The 23,611-nt window shown below is 35.3% G+C and overlaps 1 protein-coding gene across 12 annotated transcripts in view; it reads right to left on the minus strand.

Moving 5' to 3' along the window:
• Positions 1-428: 428 nt before the first annotated feature.
• ERBIN (erbb2 interacting protein) overlaps positions 429-23,611 on the minus strand; it is a 132,583-nt gene continuing 109,400 nt past the window's right edge. For 3 of the 12 annotated variants that reach the window (XM_025270455.3, XM_044932498.2, XM_044932497.2), the window contains exons 19-27: positions 22,911-23,025; positions 20,130-20,313; positions 16,887-18,429; positions 12,830-12,973; positions 10,165-10,284; positions 7,577-7,786; positions 6,400-6,492; positions 5,842-5,916; positions 429-2,540 (exon numbers count right to left, since the gene is read on the minus strand). In XM_025270455.3, coding sequence (XP_025126240.3) covers positions 2,433-2,540; positions 5,842-5,916; positions 6,400-6,492; positions 7,577-7,786; positions 10,165-10,284; positions 12,830-12,973; positions 16,887-18,429; positions 20,130-20,313; positions 22,911-23,025 — 2,592 coding nt within the window. In that variant the 3' untranslated portion in view covers positions 429-2,432. The remainder of the gene's footprint in view (positions 2,541-5,841; positions 5,917-6,399; positions 6,493-7,576; positions 7,787-10,164; positions 10,285-12,829; positions 12,974-16,886; positions 18,430-20,129; positions 20,314-22,910; positions 23,026-23,611) is intronic. The other 9 variants (XM_044932505.2, XM_044932504.2, XM_044932499.2 and 6 more) reach the window with 8 other exon arrangements.

Here is a 23,611-nt window from a genome sequence, read left to right on the forward strand (position 1 = left end):
TATTTTTATGAAAAGTGCAAGTTGCTCAGCTGGGTCCAACTCTTTGCAGCCCATGGACGATACAGTCCATGGAATTCTCCAGGCCAGAATACTGGAGTGGGTAGCCAGTCTCTTCTCCAGGGGATCTTTCCAATCCAAGGATCGAACCCAGGTCTACCAAATTGCTGGCAGATTCTTTACCAGCTGAGCCACCAGGAAAGTCCAAGAATACTAGAGTCGGTAGCCTATCCCTTCTCCAGTGGATCTTCCCAACCCAGGAATTGAACTGGGGTCTCTTGCATTGCAGGCAGATTCTTTACCAGCTGAGTTACCAGGAAACAGAATATGACTGTGAAAAATCGACTGAAACCAATACAAGATGGGGAATAATTTTAGAATGCCAAAATTAGTATTTTAAAATAAACTATGAATAAAGGGGACACCGAGGCTTGTCTTAAAGAAGCTGTTTGTCATTTTTTTAGAGATTACAACACACATACAATAAATGAATTTTATCAAAATACAGCACATTTTTCTACTATATTCATAAAAATCAATTCCTATGCAAATAGTACTGAAAATCAACTAAAATGAGTTAAAATTTACAAAGAGCTGTTAAAGGGTTTCAATCAATATTATTAAAACTATACAGTACAATAATCAATTGATAACATCTTGAAAGAAGTGCAGTATTGGAGTTCACATCTTTTAAAAAGTACTGCCTATTTACGATGACTAGCAAGAAACAAATGAATTCAACTCACTTTTGCAAAAATAATGTAGATTACTATTTTTGCTAGTCCTATAAAAGACTTTACCTTCAAACAAGGTTGAAGAACAAAGCATAACAGATTAAAAATTCCAAAATTATATTCTTAGTAATTAAAAATGAATTGTAATAACTGAATATTGCTCTAAAGAAAGGCTCCAGACTAGCCTCGACTAAAAACAGTTCTTGGTCTTCTATGGCACTTTTTTCTGGTCCAAATAACTATGCGTTAATTCTCAGCATTGCATGTTATTCAAATTTTATTTGATTACATAGACAGAACAAAAAGAAATAAAAGTAATGGTCTGAACAAAATTCATAAACTCTATCAAATATTTGTTACACTTAACGAGGAACAAAGGCAGTTGGTGGTAAAACACTATTACACATACACTTAGAAACCCTTTAAAGACTCTGAAGTGTTGAGTTCACATTTAATGTTACCTGTAGGAACAGCCCTTTTTTTGAACACCATTACACACTGGTAGGCCTCAGGGGCCCACCCCTTTGCTCTCAATTCTCCACAGCAGTTCTCTATCACTATGCCAGTTTCACAGACTCACTTTGGTTTCCTAGCTCCATGCACACTCTTTCCTTCTACTTTACCAAGGCAATGTGAGGCCAAACAACATCAAGAGGCCTTCCAAAATCTTCTCACATTTTCTGTTACAGCAACACAATCTCAAAACTGGCCATTTTAGTTTCATTTGTTGCTTAAAGTAAAAATTATAAATTAACTTTAAAATGGAGTACTAATTATAAAACAGATTGCAAGTACTACCATTTGCCCAAAAAAAAAAAAAAAAAAAAAAAAAAAATCAAGAGATTTCTGCAACACAGAAAATGTATGGACCAAAAATAAAGAAAGAAAGAGAATGCATGGACATGCATCTACAGTAGAGTTAAAAATTTCCTTTGACTACAAAATTGAAAATTGATTCACTAGTAGCAACTGTATAGTCAAAGGCTATGACAAGAACAAATCCTATAGAGCTCATAAAACACAATTTATTGTCTTTTTTCTTTAAAAAGACATCACATTTTATTGCATTATTCTATTAATAAGAACACATTAACAACTGTTTTTTCATTCTTTGCTTCCAGATTTTTAAAGAAAATAACTGTTTTTAATCTGGCCTTGGAAAGGGAACCCACCTGCGCCACCTTCACCTACTCACTCTTCAGTTCAATATGCACATTGCAAAAGCCAACACTTCGAATCTCTTGCCCACATTAAAAGAAAAGTTTCAGCAGAAAAACATTAATATAAGTTGAATAAAAATAAGGACATAAAAGCTATGAGATAGACAGCTCTGCCATCTGTCTCTGGGCTACAATCAAGGCTAACTAGAGCCTTGCACAGAGTTCAATCATGAGTATGAAATCCAAAAATAAACCTACACTCTATACAAAAACAACATACATCTGTTTTTGTAGCCTTGATTGCTATGTTTAAAAACCTAACGAGAAGTTTTATATGGTATGAATTCAATAGTCTCCCCCATATACTGTACAGTGGTTCTTTCCCTCTAATCACAAGTTCCATTATTTCATTAATGTACAAATTTGAACATAATTTTTTTTGAGTTCTTCTTTATATATAAAAATAGTCAAAATATTAATTTCCCCTGCAAGTATCTTCCAATAAATCTTGCTATCTCTCCGTTTTTTTAGTCCACGGCTCTTATGACGAAACCTCTCTTAAGATGATTAGTTCTACTGTGTTCTGGAAAGTTTTTAGCAAGGACACTGCTTGTCCATGTTCAATATTGATAAAACTGTAGCCGTTAGCCTAGAAGAGAGAAGAAAAAGACTTAAAAATTTTTTTCATAATAATTTGTGTTTGCACATTTAAATTCCTGCCAGATAGTCCACAAATCTGGCAGAAAATAAGAATCATTTTGGCAATTTAGAACAACATCTACACTCCTGGGCTCCACCCCATCTCTATGGAAATAAAAGCTCAAAAGGCAGGACCAAGGAACCTGGATCTTGTCCACTTTTTCAGATGATTCTTATGTAGCAATCCTGATATTAGAAAGCACTTGTCTAAGACACAGTGTCAGACATAGCGTTGAGTGTATACACTACGGTGAAACTGAGGTTGCCAAGTTACAAGGGTGGTAGAAGAGGCACAATAAAGGAAAGAAGTGGCATGGATCTAACAGAAGCAGAAGCTATTAAGAAGAGGTGGCAAGAATACACAGAAGGAACTATACAAAAAAGATCTTTACGACCCAGATAATCACGATGGTGTGATCACCAACCTATAGCCTGACATTCTGGAATGCAGTGGGCTTTAGGAAGCATCACTACGAACAAAACTAGTGGAGGTGATGGAATTCCAGATGAACTATTTCAAATCCTAAAAGATGATGCTGTGAAAGTGCTGCACTCAATATGCCAGCAAATTTGGAAAACTCAGCAGTGGCCACAGGACTGGAAAAGGTCAGTTTTCATTCCAATCCCAAAGAAAGGCAATGCCAAAGAATGCTCAAACTACTGCACAATTGCATTCATCTCACATGCTAGTAAATAATGCTCAAAATTCTCAAAGCCAGGCTTCAGAAATATATGAACTGTGAATTTCCAGATGTTCAAGCTGGATTTAGAAAAGGCAGAGGAACCAGAGATCAAATTGTCAACATCCGCTGGATCATGGAAAAACCAAGAGAGTTCCAGAAAAACATCTATTTCTGCTTTCTTGACTATGCCAAAGCCTTTGACTGTGGGGATCACAATAAACTGTGGAAAATTCTGAAAGAGATGGGAATACCAGACCACCTGACCTGCCTCTTGAGAAATCTGTATGCAGGTCAGGAAGCAACAGAACTGGACATGGAACAACAGGCTGGTTCCAAATAGGATAAGGAGTATGTCAAGGCTGTATACTGTCGCCCTGCTCATTTAACTTATATGCAGAGTACATCATGAGAAAGCTGGGCTGGATGAAGCACAAGCTGGAATCAAGATTGCAGGGAGAAATATCTATAACCTCCGACATGCAGATGATACCACCCTTATGGCAGAAAGCGAAGAACTAAAGTGCCTCTTGATGAAAATGAAAGAGGAGAGTGTAAAAGTTGGCTTAAAACTCAACATTTAGAAAACTAAGATCATGGCATCTGGTACCATCACTTCACGGCAAATAGATGGGGATACAGTGGAAACAGTGGCAGATTTTATTTTTTGGGGCTCCAGATGGTAGGGATGCAGCCATCACTGCAGTTGGTAACTGTAGCCATGAAATTAAAAGACGCTTACTCCTTGGAAGGAATGTTATGACCAACCTAGACAGCACATTAAAACGCAGAGACACTACTTTGCCAACAAAGGTCCGTCTAGTCAAGGCATTGGTTTTTCCGGTAGTTATGTACGGATGTGAGAGTTGGACTATAAAGAAAGCTGAACACCAAAGAATTGTTACTTTTGAACTGTGGTGTTGGAGAAGACTCTTGAGAGTCCCTTGGACTGCAAGGAGATCCAACCAGTCCATCCTAAAGGAGATCAGTCCTGAGTGTTCATTGGAAGGACTGATGTTGAAGCTGAAACTCCAATACTTTGGCCACCTGATGTGAAGAAAAGACTCATTTGAAAAGACCCTGATGTTGGGAAATGTTGAAGGCAGGAGGATAAGGGGACAACAGTGAATGAGATGGTTGGATGGCATCTCTGACTCAATGGACGTGAGTTTGAGTCAATTCTGGGAGTTCGTAATGGACAGGGAGGCTTGATGTGCTGCAGTCCATGGGGTTGCAGAGTCACACACAACTGAGGGACTGAACTGAACAGAAGATTATGGCATCTGGTTCCATCACTTCATGGCAAATAGATGGGGAAACAGTGGAACCAGTGACAGACTTTATTTTCTTGGGCTCCAAAATACTGCAGATGGTGACTGCTGCTTGAAATTCAGACACTTACTCCTTGGAAGAAAAGTTATGACCAACCTAGACAGTATTAAAAAACAGAGACATTACTTTGCCACCAAAGGTCTGTCTAATCAAAGCTACTGGTTTTCCAGTGGTCATGTATGGATGTGAGAGTTGGACTATAAAGAAAGCTGAACGCCAAAGAATTGATGCTTTTGAACTGTGGTGTTGGAGAAGACTCTTGAGAGACCCTTGGACTGGAAAGAGATCCAACCAGTCAATCCTAAAGGAAATCAGTCCTAAATATTCTTTGGAAGGACTGATGCTGAAGCTGAAACCCAATACTCTGGCCACCTGATTTGAAGAACTGACACATTTGAAAAGACCCTGGTGCTGGGAAAGGTTGAAGGCAGGAGGAGAAGGGGACGACAGAGGATGAGATGTTTGGATGGCATCACTGATCAATGGACATGAGTCTGAGTAAACTCCAGGAGTTAGTGATTGACAGGGAGGCCTGGCGTGCTGTAGTCCATGGGGTCGCAAAGAGTCAGACATGACTGACTGAACTGACTGAACTGAGAAGAGGTTGAGGTCCCGTCTTCCCACTTGCCTAGGAGCCATTAGAGCAAGAACACTATACTTCTTGTGATAGGTTAAACATTTAATGAGGTCTTACTGTACACCAGATGCACAGTTCTAAATGCCTCTCAGTGCTTCTTAAATTAAATCTTTTAATTCTCATAACCCACAAAAGGGATTCTTTCTCATCTTATTTTAGAACAAGCTAACATTCATAACTTGCGCAACTTGTTCTTGCCATTAATGGTTGGATGGCATCACCGACTCAATGGACATGAGTGTGAGCAAGCTCCAGGAGATGGTGAAGGACAGGGAAGCCTGGTGTGCTGCAGTCCATGGGCTCCCAAAGAGTCAGACACGACTGAACAACAACATTCATAAACTTAATCAAAAGGCTAGGAAATATTTCAAAGCTGCTAAGGTGTATTTAAAATGATTAGTATGATTTTTCAAGGTATAAGGCAGAAGTATTTTAAGCTATGAAAGCACTAGAGAGCAGCCTATGAAAAATGCCTCTGTTCAATCACAAATATCTAAAGATGACTTCATAAAATGCTTACTTTCTAATCTGGCATTTGATGAGTTCAGCTATTATAAAGAAAAAAAAGAAAAGAAGATAATGAAAGATGTATCTTAAATTACCTGAATAATTTTATCACCTGGCTGCAGTAATTTTGATGCTGGTCCTTCAGGCTGTACCCTTGTTACAAATATACCCTTTAATAACAACAAAAAAGATTATTTATTGGAAAGAAGTATGCATAAAAAGAAGAGTACCAAGGAGCAATCTTTTTTATAGTATGCAAATATTTGAATTGTGGTACAAGTTTTCTCCCTGTCTTCTCCAACACTGTGATAATGCTATGTTATTTGTGCTTCTGGTGATTCTTACAGTAGTACAGTGATTTTTTGTTAAAGTGATAAAAAAAGTACATATACAGATGTGTAGAAAAGTATTAACAATTAAAATGTCACTTCACAATATAAAGAAGATTAATATTTTGGAGTTAAATTTGTATTCCTCAAACAATTACTTTGTACTGATTACACTTCAAAACTAAAAGCTGAACAGGGAAATCATACGGTGACGTCTATCTAGATTTAAATAAATATTTGTTAGATTTTTACTTATGCATAAAAGGCATTAATTTAGTAAATAAAAATTAATGGGCATTTCAAGGATATATAAACAAAACTCACATCGTCATCAGGTCTGAATGGGTTTCCTCTTCCCCCAACCCCTCCTGATATGCTAAATCCAAGTTCTGGATCCTTTTCAACTCTTACTCGAATCTGAGTTAACACAAAAATAAACTTATTGCTGTATCAGGAAAAGTTACAATGATATTCATATGGTAAATTAAGTTCAAGAAAACATAAATATGTAGGAATTCACCAAAAATAAATATTTGGGCAGATGAAATGAAACTACAATGTGAAATAATATGTTAATGAGTTAGTGAGTTAAAGGCACAGCTAAGATTATAAAGCATAGCTCCTAAATCAATCTATTTGCTATCTTATGAGGATTATGCAACCAATTAATGTTGACTTTATATATTTTGGACATCACAGACTCTAATGACATAGAGCATACACACAAAACATGTACTTTATTATCAATTTCCATTTGCAAACATCTAAATTACACAGTATTTCTGACTATGTTTCATAAGACATATAAAAGATCCCTGGGTGGTTGTTAGGAGGCTAACTTCTTTCCTGAATCTGTTTATACCCTTCAAAGGAGCTAGGACAGATGATCAATTAGTATTATTTTTTACAACCAAGCTATAGAAAAAGAGGCAAGAGCTAAATTTTGTTGTAAAACACTCTCTTTCTCCAGAAACTAAAACAAAATGAATGATACATTTCTCTAAGTTTCTAATGATATTATTTTATTAATAAACTATCAAAATACATGAATATATGACTGTTGACTTTGAAAGCAGTTTCTAAGATTTAATTCTCAAAGCTCTTTGGAGACTATAGTCCAGTTTCAGAAACCAAGTATCAAATAACAATTAGTAGATATAATACACCTTTAAAGTTTAAAGGTCTACTATTTATATTGCTGAAGAACATTTGATTATTGGAACATCATCAACCAGTTTGGAAAAACAACCACCTTAGGGAAAATAAATCATGCCGTCAACGCTATATCCCATGTCAATTTATCAGAATGGGCGGGGGAATCATACAGTCAAGTTAAACCACAAAGTTTAATACCTTATAAACTTAACATGAAACCAAACTATTAAACAAAATAGTAAAAACTATGTTAAAATTCTATATGGCTTTATTGCTATAATTAAATAACCTATAAAATACATTAAAAGCTTAGTCTCATAATCCAAACAGTCTTGATCATTCTTACCTCTTGCCTTGCCAGTTCATGGCCTTGTCTAGGAGAACAATGGGGCTGTGTGTAGGGAGGCTGGTGGGCCACTTTCAGCATCAAGTAATCAATTAGTTGTTCTCTAGAGGGATGCCTTGCCACAGATGCCTGAGGAAGGGGGTGATGTATTTGACTATAATTTGCCTGAGGCCTGAGAGGCTGGCCCATCTGTCCATTACTCAAAGGCATCTAAGAAAAACATGAAGTGTCTTAAAATGACCAATAATAATGTCTTATAACAAATATTTGGATTTTCTTCTTGGAGCATTACAAAAGCACTTGAGTTTAACATTCTAAATCACATTATCATGCCATGTATGCCATTTTTTTTTCTGATTTTACACTTTTAAAAGGAAAAGAAAAACCCTGTTAATGTCTTAATTCTAAGTCTGCCTCATGCTTGCTGATAGATTCACTCTTTTAAAGATTCAAATTAATCACATCTACATTTAAAATTGTTTGCTTTTCTGTAACCGTAACCCAGTGTTAAAATGATAAACAGTATGCCAAAATTTTAGAATTTAAGTAAGCCCATTAAAAGGGAATCTTTTCCTATACTTAGTCTCTCACATATACTCAAAAGATGCATTTGCTGTTTTTTTGTGGTAGAATTTTTTCATAATCTGAGTATATTCTTCTACTTCTATTCTTTCCTTTACAGAATTAAAAAGCCAATCCAGCAATGCAATCGAAAAACTGATTTATTCCTTTTGTATGTGTGTGTGTGTCTCAAGTTATGAAATTTTAAACTCTCTAAATACTAATTCCATAGAACGTGAGCCACAGAAGTTAAACCTTGACATTTTACTTTTCACAGGCTAAACAAAAAAGTCCAGATTATTCTGCTGCTGTTAAAGAATTATCTTTGTTTTAAAGACTCTTGTCTTTTAGACTTAAAAATAATCTTTGTGGAAATGTGAAAATAGCTTATTCTGTTAGTGTGAGGAATCTATCTGAAAAAAAAAAAGGTTATATTTACATTATAAATATATGCATATAAAGAGATTTTTGTGTAGAAGAGAAAATAAATACATTTAAGCTATTCAATCATTTAAAACTTCACTGTTAACTATTAACCCACAAGGAAATTACAGAAAAACTGTGAGGGAAATTATCTGAGTCCAGCTTCCCTAAAATTGCCCAAAGTAGAAAAGTTTGGGAAAAGATTATGACAACAATTTCAGAACTATTTATCTTCTTATGTGCATCTTGCTGAGGAATACAAAGTTTGGTTTTGGTGAAGAATATTTTTACTTAGACAGAAAGTTCTCTTTTTCACTGTATTATACTTGAGAACTTGGTAAAATATGAAGTCTGGGTATTTTATGACAGGGCACAAAGATAACCCTCTATCACAAATCTTATATTGGTTAGAGAGGAGAAAGACGTGCTGTATTCTCTGTTTTTTAAACTGTGCTTGTTTACCACTTGGTCACTAGACCTGAAGCAATTAATCTGTCCAGGAGCACTTAAACACTGTGTGTGTGTGTGTGTTCAGTTGTATTTGCCTCTTTGCAACCTCACGTACTATAGCCCTCCAGGCTCCTCTGTCCATGAGATTGCAGCTATTTTTTTATGCACACTCTGTAGATAGCACTTGCTTTTCTCCATGCTAATACAATTTACTCCTATGGGCAGATTCAATACCTTTCTCCTAGGGAGAATACTCTAGACAATAACTACTTCTGACCCATTCTTAAGACTCGCTGACACATAGAACTTAGGCATACTTGACATTCTACATCAGTGTTAAACACAGCCATAGAACATACTAAACTGTGATTAGCAGATTACTCAGGAGAATAAAACACATAATTCTCCAAACAAACTCGGTAACCAAAACTACAAAATGGATATTAAAAAGCAACTGGATAGGAGAGCTCAATTAAAAGAAAAGCAACCAAAAAAGGGTAAAATAAATAAATATGTGCAAACTTAAATGGCTGGGTTCCTACTCTCAAGGACAATGCAAAAGTTTATATAACTGTGCTTCACAATTATATCTGGTTATACTAGGGATACAGGCTTAGTTAAGACAAAAGAACAACTGAGGAAAATACTAAAGAAAAGAATTACGTATCCAGCACTGGAGACAAAAAAGTACTGTCTAAATGAGTGATGCTTTAGTTTAAAAGTAATAAGACTACAACCATCATCTATTCTATCATATATAAAAGTCTTTCAAGGTGATTTCCAGTTACATTAGAAGTATTATCTGTTAAAATGCCTTCATCATCCAATGACGAACTTAAGACAAGTTCATTTTTAACTCTCCAAATAGTTTACTATCAGGAATGCCCAAAAGCCTTTGATTCAGAAGACAAGATGATACTACAGAAATCCAAAATTAACAAAATGATTCTTCAGTGTGGACAAAATCATGGAATAAACTAAGAAGCAGCAGAATGCAATTTTATATCTTATTTGTCAATTATTAAAAAAAAAACTTACTAATCAAGAGGGAAAGGTCCTCACAAAAGCATTTTCAGTGTTAAAACATATTTCTAGTTCAAAAGCTGTAAAACACAGTAAGCTCACAGATACTACTTCATTCCCTGAGCACCTACTTTCATCAGGCTGTCTGGAAGAACATCTTTGTGACTAAGTGTAGCTGATGGGTAGTTCTGCTGTCCTGAAATGAATATATCATCTTGACAAGGATCTCCTGGACAAGATGTCTGGGGATGCTTCAAATGAGGGGGAAATAAAAAATAAACAAATAATGATCTTTAAGATGTGAAACCAAAACAGTGATGACACTTAAGAGGAGATACTGCTAGACAATGGAAAAATGAAGAACTAAATCGGACATTACCATCATAACTGCACCTTTAGAAGGGCTGTTCACTAGATTTATTGTGGTAATCACTGTACAATACATACATGCATCAAACCATCATCATGTATACCTTGAACTAAAACAAGGTTATATGTCAGTTATATCTCTAAAACTGGAAAAAAATTAGTACTTTTAACAGTCTTTCAAAGTTACGTGGCAAAATGTTTATTCTTATAATGTGTAAAAAGTACATCTGAATATATAGTTAAGATATTCATGATGCTTTTATGATTTTATTTACAGTAATACCTAGCTTTTAACATTTGCAGCAGTAAGTTTAGTTATTAATCCAAATTCAGAGGCCCAAATTTTAAGAGCAGCTAAAATATATGTACTCCTGTTGAGTACAGCAAAGAGTTTTAGTTAAAAAGAAAAAAATTAACTGCTGTTCTTTTAACAGCATAGTATCATCCAGGATTTACTTCTTAATGATGAGCAATATCAATAAATATACAGTCTTATGTGCCTATTTTTCACTTTAATTTAATTCTAAACACACCAAGCTATATTTTAGAAAACTAAACAGATTCTGATAAATAGCAGTATTGTTACCTTCAAAAAAGTGTTATGGCTGGCAACACAGATATGCAAACTTCTACAAAAGGCGTTATGTAAAAACCCAAACAAACTTTCCGGCCAACTCAATATATCAGCATTTTGAAAAAGAATGTGAAATCTACTTCATTATTATATGCCACAGGATACATACAAATCTAAGTGTTTGTAATTTAGTCTTAGGAACCGTATCTGTGACAAAGCTATCATGTGCAGTCTGTTACTAGTTCAAATTATGGCTTAGTGGGTTTTTGTTGTTTTTTGTTGTTTTGTTTTTCTTTTGGCTGTGCTGTACAGCATGTGGATCTTAGTTCCCTGGAGTCTTAACCACAGGACCACCAGGGAAGTCCTGGCTTAGTATTTTTAGATGTAGTTTGATCTGATTTTGCGTATTTATACAGTGAATACTTTATTTGCCTTTTCTATTTTTGAGATGTGTTTTCAGAAATGTGTAATCATCAACTTAACTCACAGCTTGAAGTTTAAACTCAAGTGTGAATGTACAACTGTATCTTTAAATGAACAAGTACATTATGGATGAAAAAGTTAAAGTGCAACAGACTCAAAGACTCTGAATTTAATAACAAGCAAAAGATATTACTGATCAAGAATTTGTAAAAAACAATTGCTCTAGATGACTATAAAGATTATCCCTTAGTTAATAACCCCATGGCTTCAGCTGCAAAGAGCACCAGAAATGCAGGGCTTACTAGCCATCATCTCCTCTCTCCCTGTTCCAAGCTGCTAAGTTACAAAATGATTGCTCCCACTAACATGTAACACAGAAACCAAGTGGCAGCAGGTGACAGAGGACAGCAAGCTGAGTGAGGTGCAGGCAGAGCAAAGTGAACCCAGGATACTGCTCCTATCCAAGAAAACAACAGACCAAAGCCAGGAGTGTATGAAAAAGTAGTAGGGGACTGGGGGTGGTGAGAAAGGGGAACGCTCAAGTAAAAAGCAAAGGACCCAGAAGCAGGGTCAGTATGGAAATAAAACTGTGTGGGAGAGAGTTAAGCTTTACAAAGGGAGAAAGGTCTCTTCAGGATGAAGAAGTGCAGAGGAAGTATTTACTCAGAGGTCATGCTACCACCTCAAGTTGTTATGGAAAGGCAAGTTTTATAACAGCCAGAGTTGTTCTGTTCTTTCTCCTTTTTTGTCCTTCTTATCTGCTACCCTTAACTTTCATTAAGAATAAACCTTCCTTCCTCCCACAATGATTAGGTGGGTGTTAATGGATTTGGGTTTTGCCTTTTCACTGGTACTTATTGCAATTTCTCCAGCCTCACATTTAATCATATTCTGTAAATTATGATTAAACTTAGTTCCAGGTATTTATTTGCCAACTGTCAGTCACTAAAGTGAAAATTATTCTTTCCTACAACCCCTCTAGGTATTATGCATGGCACAGCATTAAAACGCTGAGTTAGGGAAAGCAAGCTAATTTTAAGAGAGAGCACTGCAAAGAAAAAGAATTTTTAAAAAACCTCTTCAACTCCTATTGCTCACCCCTTTTTACATAAATAAGAGCTGACTACACCTTTAGTTATGACCACAGAAACTTAAGAGGTAAAGCCTAAATCAGCTTTGCAGAGCTTTACAACTAAGCCATGGAAGAACTGGGAGGTAATCAAGGTATTTAACCCAAAGTACAGATTTATTTTCTAGAACTGTTAACACATTATTGACCCAGGGATTTTTGCAGAAACTAATGCCAGTGGCAGGTGATTTGTTATGTAAGTGGATATTCAAACACTCTGGTCAACAACACTTGGGTAACATGAAATGTGGGCTTCTTTCTCATTTATGTACTGAATTACTGATCTACTGCAGGTACTCACTCGAAAAGTGTGCCCACCAGAACCTCTTCCGTCTGCAACACTCAAGGCGAGACTGCCCTGGCTGCCATGCAGATCCCTAGAGCTGCCATAGTGAAAGTTGCTTACAGCAGTAAAATTGGAATTAAAGGACCTTGACAGCATGCTCTGAATAAAGAGGGGATAGATTTAACAGAGATTAGTGTAGCATGCAAAATTCACAAGACACGTTATACACATAGACATATATATAAGTAACCCCCAGATCACGCAGGAATACCATGCAACACTGAATTTTCAGAGACACTGAAAGAAATTGGAACTATTTACCATATATTTCCATGAAAACATATATGTATACACACATAAATTATATGTAAACCCAACCATTTACATGTTTAAACACCAAAAAAGAAAGTGCAAACATACAGCTGCTCTTAGTCTATTATGTTTTACTCCTAACCTATCTTATTAGAAGTTCATCCGAAAATAGGAATTGATGTCACATCCAGATGTATTTGTATGTATATGGTTACACACAGAACACAAACTAATTTCTTTGTAAAGACAAACTTTACCAACACTCAGTTATTTCTAAGTCAAAATGGTTTTATAAAGAGAATGCTTCATTCTGTAGAAATTAATTGTCTTAAGTAAATACATAATAAAGCACAAAATGTGTTTGCAAAAAAATACTTGGCTCTTGTAATTTCTAATAAAAATTACCTTCCACACTTAAAAAATGTCTTAAAGAAAAGTTTAACACACACACAGACTTTTAGGGTATAATATTTAAAAGGCTCCTACTGCTCTGCAATTATCAGGAAAAAAATTCCAATAAATCTAGAAAATGTACATGCAAAACTCTTTTCCCATTCAAATAGATATTAAAGGTGATTGTATTTTTCGAAGTCAGTAGTGGCTCTGCTGTTTAACCTTCAAGAAGCCTTCAAGTTTCACTGATAGACGCCTTCCATGACTGAGTTTACATAAATGCCTAATCGCCAATCCCAGAGTTGCCTGAACAATGTACTTCAATAAAAGCACTGCCTGATTCTCCCTGTTCTTGCTTGGTTATTCCCAGAGTTCACTACTGTGCTTTCACATGTGGATGCTTTTAGTCATGTCCCTAAACACTGAAGGTCTGATGGTCAAACCAAGAGAAACCTCATTTTGAACATGGCTTCTTAGTAAGAAATACACAAATGCTTGTTATGGCCGTAATAAAGGAAGAAAGGAAGAATTTACTTTCTCCAGATTATGAAGTTGATCTCTTATACAAAGAAGCAATATGACATTTCAGAATGAAAAGAATCTATAAAACTACAACGAACAAATTTAGGTATTTTGTGAATTCTAAAGTAAAGACCAAGGGAAAAGCTGAATAGGCCAGGCTCGCACTTTCTCAAAGCATTTCACAAAGAATAAGGATTTGAAAGAGGCAAGTCATAGGTTCCCCAAACATCTGATTAAAAAGTAAAAATAAATTATACACACAATCACACACAGAAACATGTAAAAAACACACGTTCGTGCATTATAACACAGTTTTACATGTTAACTTGAGTGGTCTGATTGATTCTTTTTAATAATATGTTAATCTTGGAACAAAGTCTTTGCTGTCATCTTTGAACATATATGAGGTTTTTGTAAATATTTCACTGAGTAAGAAGGCTAAAAGTTTGGAATAGGTCTGACTTTGAATTTAGGCCTGTAGAGAGACATCCACATAAAACTGCACCCTATCAAAACACATCAACACATTGTGCAACGTTCAATTAACTGCTGAACATATGTCCTGGACATTGTTTACTACATGTTAATAGTTGTATAACAGCAAGTAAAAATGGAAATTATCATGTTGTGTTAATCATATGGAGTGCTTCTTATCAGTTTTTAATATAATAAGGAATACTGGCAAATGTTGACATTAGGAATAATTTTACAAATTTTTATTCCTTTGCAGTATCTGTTGATAAGTTTAATTCAGTCAGTCTTGAGGTTTCTGAGGTAAGATCTATTTTCTATGTTTGTGTTCCAGGTACAGTTTTTGGGGAAGTTGGGAAGGAGGGGTTACTACTTAAAAAAGCCAAGTGAGCTTCAATAACTAATTGCTTTCTGTTTTACTATTAAACTCCCAGCAGGGCAGAGCAGCACCTTTTCCTCTTGAGGTAGAGCAGGCATTGTGAAATCCCCTGAGAAAAATTTTCAAATGCCCACCATGCCATTAGAATTATGTTTAAGGAAGAGAGGGGGAGATGCAGAGGAACAAATAGAGATCTCCCGTCACCCTCCACCATTTTCAGCCAATGCTTTCAAGTCTGGGGTCTAAATTATGTTGCCCTGTGTCCTCTAAAGCTTTTTCCTAATTTCAATGAGTTAATTCTCATCTCTAAATTACCAGTGGGCAAACTGGGAAACTACTGCCATGTATTCTCCAAGCAATCATACAGTAAATTCTAAACATAAAAAGCAGAAAAGTACAAGGAACAATGAGATGGCTAATCCTTGCCTCCTAATTACTAAAGTCCAGACAAATCTCTGACAGGAAAATAGTGGAGAAGAGCCATCTGAGATGTCAACTAACAACAACATTAAGATAACCAAACTCATCTAGTCCTCCAAATCTGCTATTCCTCATCAATATCTAGTTAATGGCATTCCCCAAAAAACGATTACTCAAGGTACCAACCTCAAGTTTAATCCATTTTCCTCAATGAATGATTACAGGAATATTCCCATCAGAGTAAACCCTTATAAAGTCTATCCCAGAACTGCCTCTTGAATTTATTTTTTTGTCTCAATTCCACTGATACATTTCTCATTCTACTTATTCTCAGGACTGTCAGACAGTCTCATAACTCAATCAACTTAACTATAACTATAGCTATAGCTTCTTCCTCCTCAAATCCAGTTCCACACCATCACCAGAAGTTTATTTATAAAACAGCTATGTTACTCCTTTACTTAAGAAACTTCCAAATTCCTCAGATAAAGTACACAAATTCAAGTGCCTCAACAGAATGTACAGAATTACAGCTGAAACAAAATGGATATATGACAATGAAGCTGCCTAATGCTATAGATGCTCAGCTATTTAAAGCTACAGAATTTAAAAGAGCTAATTATTAGAAACAAAGGTTCAATGTGAATTGATATAAGGTATTAATCCTAATTTTAGGCATTGATTTCCAAACATTTTGACTTAAAGAATTTATTGAGGTTCTATACACTAGCTCCTTTTAAAATATCTTATATCAATAAACAAAGCTGAAATAATTCTTGGGTAAAATCCGCTGAGAGATATGAAGCTGAATCTTGCAGAATGAATATGCCTTATATATTTGGGCCACAGAACTGTCCTAATATATCAGTTTTAAGGTTAATTTTTTTTTAAACATTTCTCTCTTTTCAAAAAACTAATATCTACATATAAAGTTATAAAAGCTCATCTACATGAGCTTAAGTTACTTAACGACAATCTCCTAACTATATTACAGCCACAGACACCTGAGTTCAAATAGGCCAGAAATGCAATATAGGAGAGTCAATAGTAAATGCCATGCCAGAAGCCATCTGAGTCAGTGACAGTGTTAGTTATACAACATGAACTGGGAAAAAAATCTTAGGGGAAAGATATACATTTACAATACACTTCTTGTTATTCTGTTAACTATATAGTGAATTGCTGTTTTTATACACATATTTACATAATTAATTATTAATAGATGAGCAGGAAGTCAGGAAATACTGAACAGAGGTAAACATTATATACATGTATTATTTGTAGTATGTGCGGCGCAATCTAAGATACACAAAAGAATGTAAGCCCATTAGAAAACATTAAGGAGCAACAGGAAAGAAGTTCCTATCACTATCGCAACTATTTTGAGTCTGGGTAAGTCTCAACTTGGACCTCTAATCTCACTACCAAGGAAAAACTTCTAGAATATAATAAGTATGTATTCAATAATTCAGAGTATCTTATTTCATCTTGCTTAAAAAACAAAGTATGCCAAAAATTTTAAAGGAAAACTAGTAAATTCATAAAGAGGCAAACGAAAAATTCATGTTTAATTACCTTTTCTAATTTTTTGGCCTCAATGTGTCGTAGTACTTGTTCTCGCCAATCATGAGGAACTTTACTTTTTCCCGGAGGATCTAGTAACGAATGCTCAGAACCAACCCTTGTATTTGGTCTTTTTGAAGGACTAGTCCGTGAGTAACTGAAGTCACTAACTGACATAGTTCTCTCCGGTATCTCACTAACAGAGGGTCGAGCACTCTGAGGCCTTGAGGCATGTGGACCATCAACGCTGTAGGTTCGTGCAGAAAGAGGTCTCTGTGATCCTGACATCATTGGAGTTCGTCCCACCGAATGTAACTCTCTGTGTGACAAATAATCTCCTTCAGGAACTTGGGTCCGCCTCGTGGAACCTGGCTCACCAAGATTTACAGAGGCTGCTGAGGACACACTGCTCTGTCGCTGAATTGTAGTTCGAGTTGCTCCAGGAATGAGTCGGTCATTTGGTGAGATGGCCCACATGTCCCCATGTCTTCCTGGACCAAGTCTCTGGTGTAAATGATACCCAGTATTAGCTCGAACATTGTTATGATTAGAGAAATTCATATTGGCAGAATGTTGAGCATAACTGTGACTTTCTGTACTCTCTGATCTAGGAAAGCGCTGTGAGGGAAACTTGACCGGATCTACTTGGGGATTTTGTTTGGAGTGCCACAAAGTGTCCTTGACTGCAGCACTGCTACTGTACTGAATATTATACTGTGGAGGACCATACATCTGAGGCATAGACTGTGGGCCGCTTGTTGTGGGACCTCTTATGTTTGGTTCTTCAGGATTATGATTTGAATCAAACTTGAAAATTGCCTTTGCACCCGATATTAAATCAGAAGATGAAGAAGAACCAGTAAATACTTGCAATGGTTGATCATATAAAAGCGTAGCTGACTTGCTCCTGACTATATTTTTTCCATCAATAGTAGATGTTACTTTAGCTGTGGCACTTGGCTGCTGAGGTCCATTATCACTCAGAATGTCATAGATTTTTAGCCCTCCAGTTTCCATATTAGTTATGCTATGAGATTTCACAACAGGTCCAATTGGCCCACTTTTCTGAGGGGAGAGGTCTTCAGTGCTTTTGGAATGACCCACATCAACAGAAGGATCAGTGTCATGTGGCTCAGTCCTCCTAGGAGACTGGGGAGTTTCCTCAGAATGTCCATTTACCTTATTTATGCATTCAACATTAGGAAACTTGTTTCCGTTTTCCAAGTGCTCAGCTTCTCCTTTAGCATTATTGCTTAAAAAGCCCATTCCAAGCGCTGTATCTTGTGTCTTTGATCTTTCCACTATCTCTGGTTGAAATGTATCATTAGTTACAAGTTTATTTAGATTCATATTGATATGGTCTAATTTGTGAGATTCATCAGATGTGGCTGTTGAGTCAACACCTTTTTCAATAAGAACTAACCTCTCTTCAATATTCAAATCATACTCAGGTAAGTTAAAATCTTTTTTATCAGGAACTTTGATTTTTTCCTCTGTTGAATGATTTAAAATATCTCCATTTTGTAAAAGACTGTTAAAATTTTCATCTTCTTGCCTAAAAGAAAGATAATTTTATCACAAACATCATAAAGCCCAGTTTTTAGTCATGGGGAATATTAACAACTAGCTACTGTGTAGATACACAGAGATAAGAGTGCTGATGGGAGTCACAGATAAAAGACATTTAGTATCAAGCATGTAATTTTAAAATATTTTTGTAACAGTCAAATAATAAGAGATTTCTATTAAATAGAGACAAGTAAAACATACTAATCAAAATGCAGATAAGATTAATTATTGCCACTACCATAATCACTGTAACACAATACAGTTTAATAGAGCCAAACAATGAAGAAAAATGTGCATATTTTATAATGAAATAATTCTCTTCTACTGCTGCACCTTAGCATGAATGTTCTAAAATATGAAATGCTTGAAAGATAGGTACATACATGGAGATAAGGTCAATAAGTTGAATAGCTGAGTAAGAGCACAGAATATTTTTATGAATAATTCAAAACCTCACAGTATTGATCAATTATATTAAGTATTATTAGATCCAAATATATATAAGGAAATTATACAAAGAACTAAACAATCACTCAAAGATCTACAAAGTATGAAGATCAAAAAAGAAACTAAATATAATTATTCTCTTACGTGACTACATTGTGTTTAGCAAATATTTATAAAACATGCCATTCCAAAATTATAGAAGATATTTTATTTCTATTTGATAATAATAAAACATATTTGTATTCTTTTGTGTAAATATGCAAGTTACATTTCAACAAATATTTTTTAATATTGACCTTCTGATTAGATAACAGAAAATATTATTAGAAATACAACCAAAGAAGGTATGGCTATATCCCTTTCTTAGCCTTTATTTCATTACAAAACACATGATTTAGAAAATACTGAACTACTTGCCAACTATATAAAATTTTACTTTTCAACAAATTAACCATTATTTTAACATCCAAGAGGTTATAAAAGTAATATTTTACCACACTAGATTTTAGCCTCAAATTCAGAGAAAGGGCATAAGTGATTAATCTTAAATATAACTACATAAGAGTTAAAACTCAATGTGAGACATAAAATTCATCTTCCTTTTAAAGTAATGCAAATCAGTATATAGAAAAATTTGACTTAAATATACCCAGAATTTAAGTACTATATAACTCTAAAATTCAGTTAATAATATCCATACAATAAGGTTTGGATTCAGCAGTAATCCAAATCCTTCTATCAAGCATAACCCTTTAACTTGAATTATTCTAAACAGGCTATATTAAAAAACATTATAAAACTGTTCAACCTTTTAATGAAGAGAATTAGAATATATTTTAAGTCTTTTCATTTAAAAGACTAAGATGAAAATATATGTGCTGTGCTGTGCTTAGTCACTCAGTCTTGTCCAACTCTTTGCAACCTCATGGACTGTAGCCCGCCAGGCTCCTCCATTCATGGGCAATCTCCAGGCAAGAATACTGAAGTGGGTTGCCATGCCCTCCACCAACCGATCTTCCCAATCCAGGGAAATGTATAAAAGCTAAGCAATTATAATTAGTAAATAAACTGGGGAAGAAATTATATACTGTCTGAACCACTTCTATAATATTAATTTGCAAAGTCTTTTATGTTTTAATAATATATATTTAATAATATAATATAAATAGTATATATTTATTTGCCTTGCTATCTCTATGTATTGTACAAATAAATTATCTTGTTAAGATGGTCACAAACCTGATTTTGGAATTAATACCAATATGTGTTTGTTTCACTGGAGAGCAGAGTGAGGTATCTTGACTGCTATCAGTATTAAGAGAAACTGAATCAGACATCCGAGATGGAGAAGAACAGTTGCTGTTATTCTGATTGCTATTGTGTGTAACTTCATCTGATAAAGAATCTGTATCCTTTGTATCATCTGTAAGAAAAAAAATAAAGCTACTGATAAAGCGACATAGAATTTCCAGTAATGACAAATGGCATTTATATTGTCTTGGCTCAATAGATAAGATAAGGAATTATATGGACAGAAGATAACTAGAGGCTCACCTCAGAAAATTCAGTCCTAATACATACAAAGATTCAAGAATTTAAAAATAGCGATACCTTCGGTTAGTTTTTAGTGATACCTATAGTTTTTTTTTTTAAATATGAACAACGATAGTTACCCAGAATCTGATTTAAACTACTGACACAAATGTTATTACATAATGTTTTTAAGGCCATTTTAGGCCGTTTTGGTGAATATTGTTTTCCATGAATTTAGTTTTAAAAAGTTGTAACAGTAAGAAATATATACTATAGTTCATAATCTCAATAAACCTATTATCTGGGGTATAAATGATTTCATACATGTATGGAATTGTTTTCACCTATTCTGATAATAAAAATGAGCAGCATAGTTAAGCAAAAAAGAAACACCACACAAATCCAGAAATTTTCCCAAGGTCAGCTTTCCCCTTTCTAATATCATTTCAAAGAACTATATATGAATAGTGAATTCTCAATATGTGAGATGGTTTTGCAACAACTATATAAACAAACAGATAATATTCATATTCCACTTTAGGCAGGTAGTAATAAAAAGTACCATTTTTTAAAAGCAGTGATAAAAAGATAGTAACTTAGTATGTTTACAACCCTACAGGCATGGTAGCACATGGGTCTCTGTAACTTCTGCTTTAAGGTGTTTGGGTCTGAGAATCTGAATTTTTATACTGTTAAACTACATGGCACTTAAGTTCTCTCCTATTTATATTCTACTTCTTTCTCCTCTTGATGAAAGTGAAAGAGGACAGTGAAAAAGTTGGCTTAAAGCTCAACATTCAGAAAACAAAGATCATGGCATCTGGTCCCATCACTTCATGGGAAATAGATGGGGAAACAGTGGAAACAGTGTCAGATTTATTTTTGGGGGGCTCCAAAATCACTGCAGATGGTGACTGCAGCCATGAAATTAAAAGATGCTTACTCCTTAGAAAGAAAGTTATGACTAACCTAGATAGCATATTGAAAAGCAGAGACATTACTTTGCCAACAAAGGTCCATCTAGTCAAAGCTATGGTTTTTCCAGTGGTCATGTATAGATATGAGAGTTGGACTGTGAAGAAAGCTGAGCGCCAAAGAATTGATGCTTTTGAAGTGTGGTGTTGAAGAAGACTCTTGAGAGTCCCTCGGACTGCAAGGAGATCCAACCAGTCCATCCTAAAGGAGATCAGCCCTGGGATTTCTTTGGAAGGACTGATGCTGAGGCTGAAACTCCAATACTTTGGCCACCTCATGCAAACAGCTGACTCACTGGAAAAGACCCTGATGCTGGGAAAGATTGAGGGCAGGAGAAGGGGATGACAGAGGATGAGATGGCTGGACGGCATCACTGACTCAATGCACATGAGTCTGGGTGAACTCCGGGAGCTGGTGATGGACAGGGAGGCCTGGCGTGCTGTGATTCATGGGGTCGCAAAGAGTCGGACACGACTGAGCGACTGAACTGAATGAACTGACTTCCTTCTCATGGGGTAACTGTGACAATTAGATAATAATATGTAACCTATTTAGCATAGTAACAATTAGTAACAAATATCAGTACCATTATTATGAAACCCCAAGCTATCCTTTAAAGGGCCACCTTGCCAGTAAGTTTCATCAGTGACATAAAGGTACAGATTGGATAAATCTTTGGTGGAGATAATGTAGACATTTTCAGACATTTGGTGGAGAAGAGTGAGGGAAGGATATAAGGAAGGGATAGCTACTCTCCGAGTTGTCTTTCATTTCTGAGAGTCTGAGATTCTATGTTAGGTGGAGGTGAGAGGGTATATTAAAAAAAAAGTTCCTTAACAGAAAAAATAACAACAAGCATCTGTTATACATAAGGTACTTTGCTAGATCTGAGTACACTAACCCAATATATTTGAAATTCTCAAAATCTTTCATTAGCTTCATTGTATGTCTAGTTAGATGTATGCGTGCTAAATCACTTCAGTCATGTCTGACTCTTTGCAGCCCAATGGACTTGTAGCCTGCCAGACTCCTCTGTCCATGGGATACCCCAAACAAAAATACTGGAGTGGGTTGCTGTGTCCTCCTCTAGAGGATCTTCCCAACCCAGGGATCAAATCCACATCTCTTATGTCTCCTGCATTGCCAGGTGTGTTCTTAACCACTAGCACCATCTGGGAAGCCCAGTTAGATATATACACATGGACAAAATTAAGGAGCTCAAAGATCATACAGCAAACAAGTGGTAGAGATGGAATCACAATCCAGGCTTATCTGCCTAAAAAATCCATGTCATGTAAGTAAACTTGCATGAACGAAGGAAGAGATCCATCAGGATTTTTCTTTAAAAATGAGAGATAAGGAATAGACCCTTTACAAAGACATGTTTTAAAAATTGCTTCTGAAAAGTATTTTAAATAACATAGTAACATTTAGTGAAATTTATTTAAAAAAAATTTATACATTTTATTTAGTCCATTTCTGTTCTTAGCAAGCTATCTTTTAACATCTAACCTTTTTTGTTACTACCAAGTGCTACCACTTTGGGCTGGTTAATAGAGGTTTCAATTAATGGTGGTCGCATCTCTGCCATTTTCATCTCTTCATCAGAAGAAAGTTCTTCAGATTCCTAATTTAGGGAAAAAAGAGAAAAATATTAACAAAAATAAATTTTGGTTTCCTTAAATGAATAAATATTAAGTTATATGAACTTCAAAGAGAAAATACTTGACACAGGCATAAAAGCTTTTTACGGTAACTGAATAAAACTAGTATGTGACTTAAATTTTTCAAGACATGGCAATAAAACTATGGAAATTATTAATACTACACCAAACTGTCTAAGGTATAATTTTCTATGTGGTCCTTAATTCAACTGTATTAATGATTAGTATGTACCTGGTACTATTATCAAGTGCCAGAGAAACAAAAATGAGTAAAACGCAATCCCTGCTAGTGAAAAACTAGTGAAAATGCTAATTTTAGCATTTGTTTTAGTGCTAGTTTTAGCATTTGTTAGAACAGTTTAGTGAAAATGCTCTAACAAAAAGTGTATTCCTAGTTCTTAAATTTATTCCTTCAAGGATCACCAGGTTCCAAGAAATCAGAAGGACTGAGATGCTCTTCCACCAAGATAAATTAATGGCAATTTCTGCCCAATTTGAAGACAAAATCTTTTATTACTCTCCATGATTTTTTTCTCTGATATTTGGCAA

This window comes from Bubalus bubalis, chromosome 19 (genome assembly GCF_019923935.1).
Source record: "Bubalus bubalis isolate 160015118507 breed Murrah chromosome 19, NDDB_SH_1, whole genome shotgun sequence".
Taxonomy (NCBI): Eukaryota; Metazoa; Chordata; class Mammalia; order Artiodactyla; family Bovidae; genus Bubalus; species Bubalus bubalis.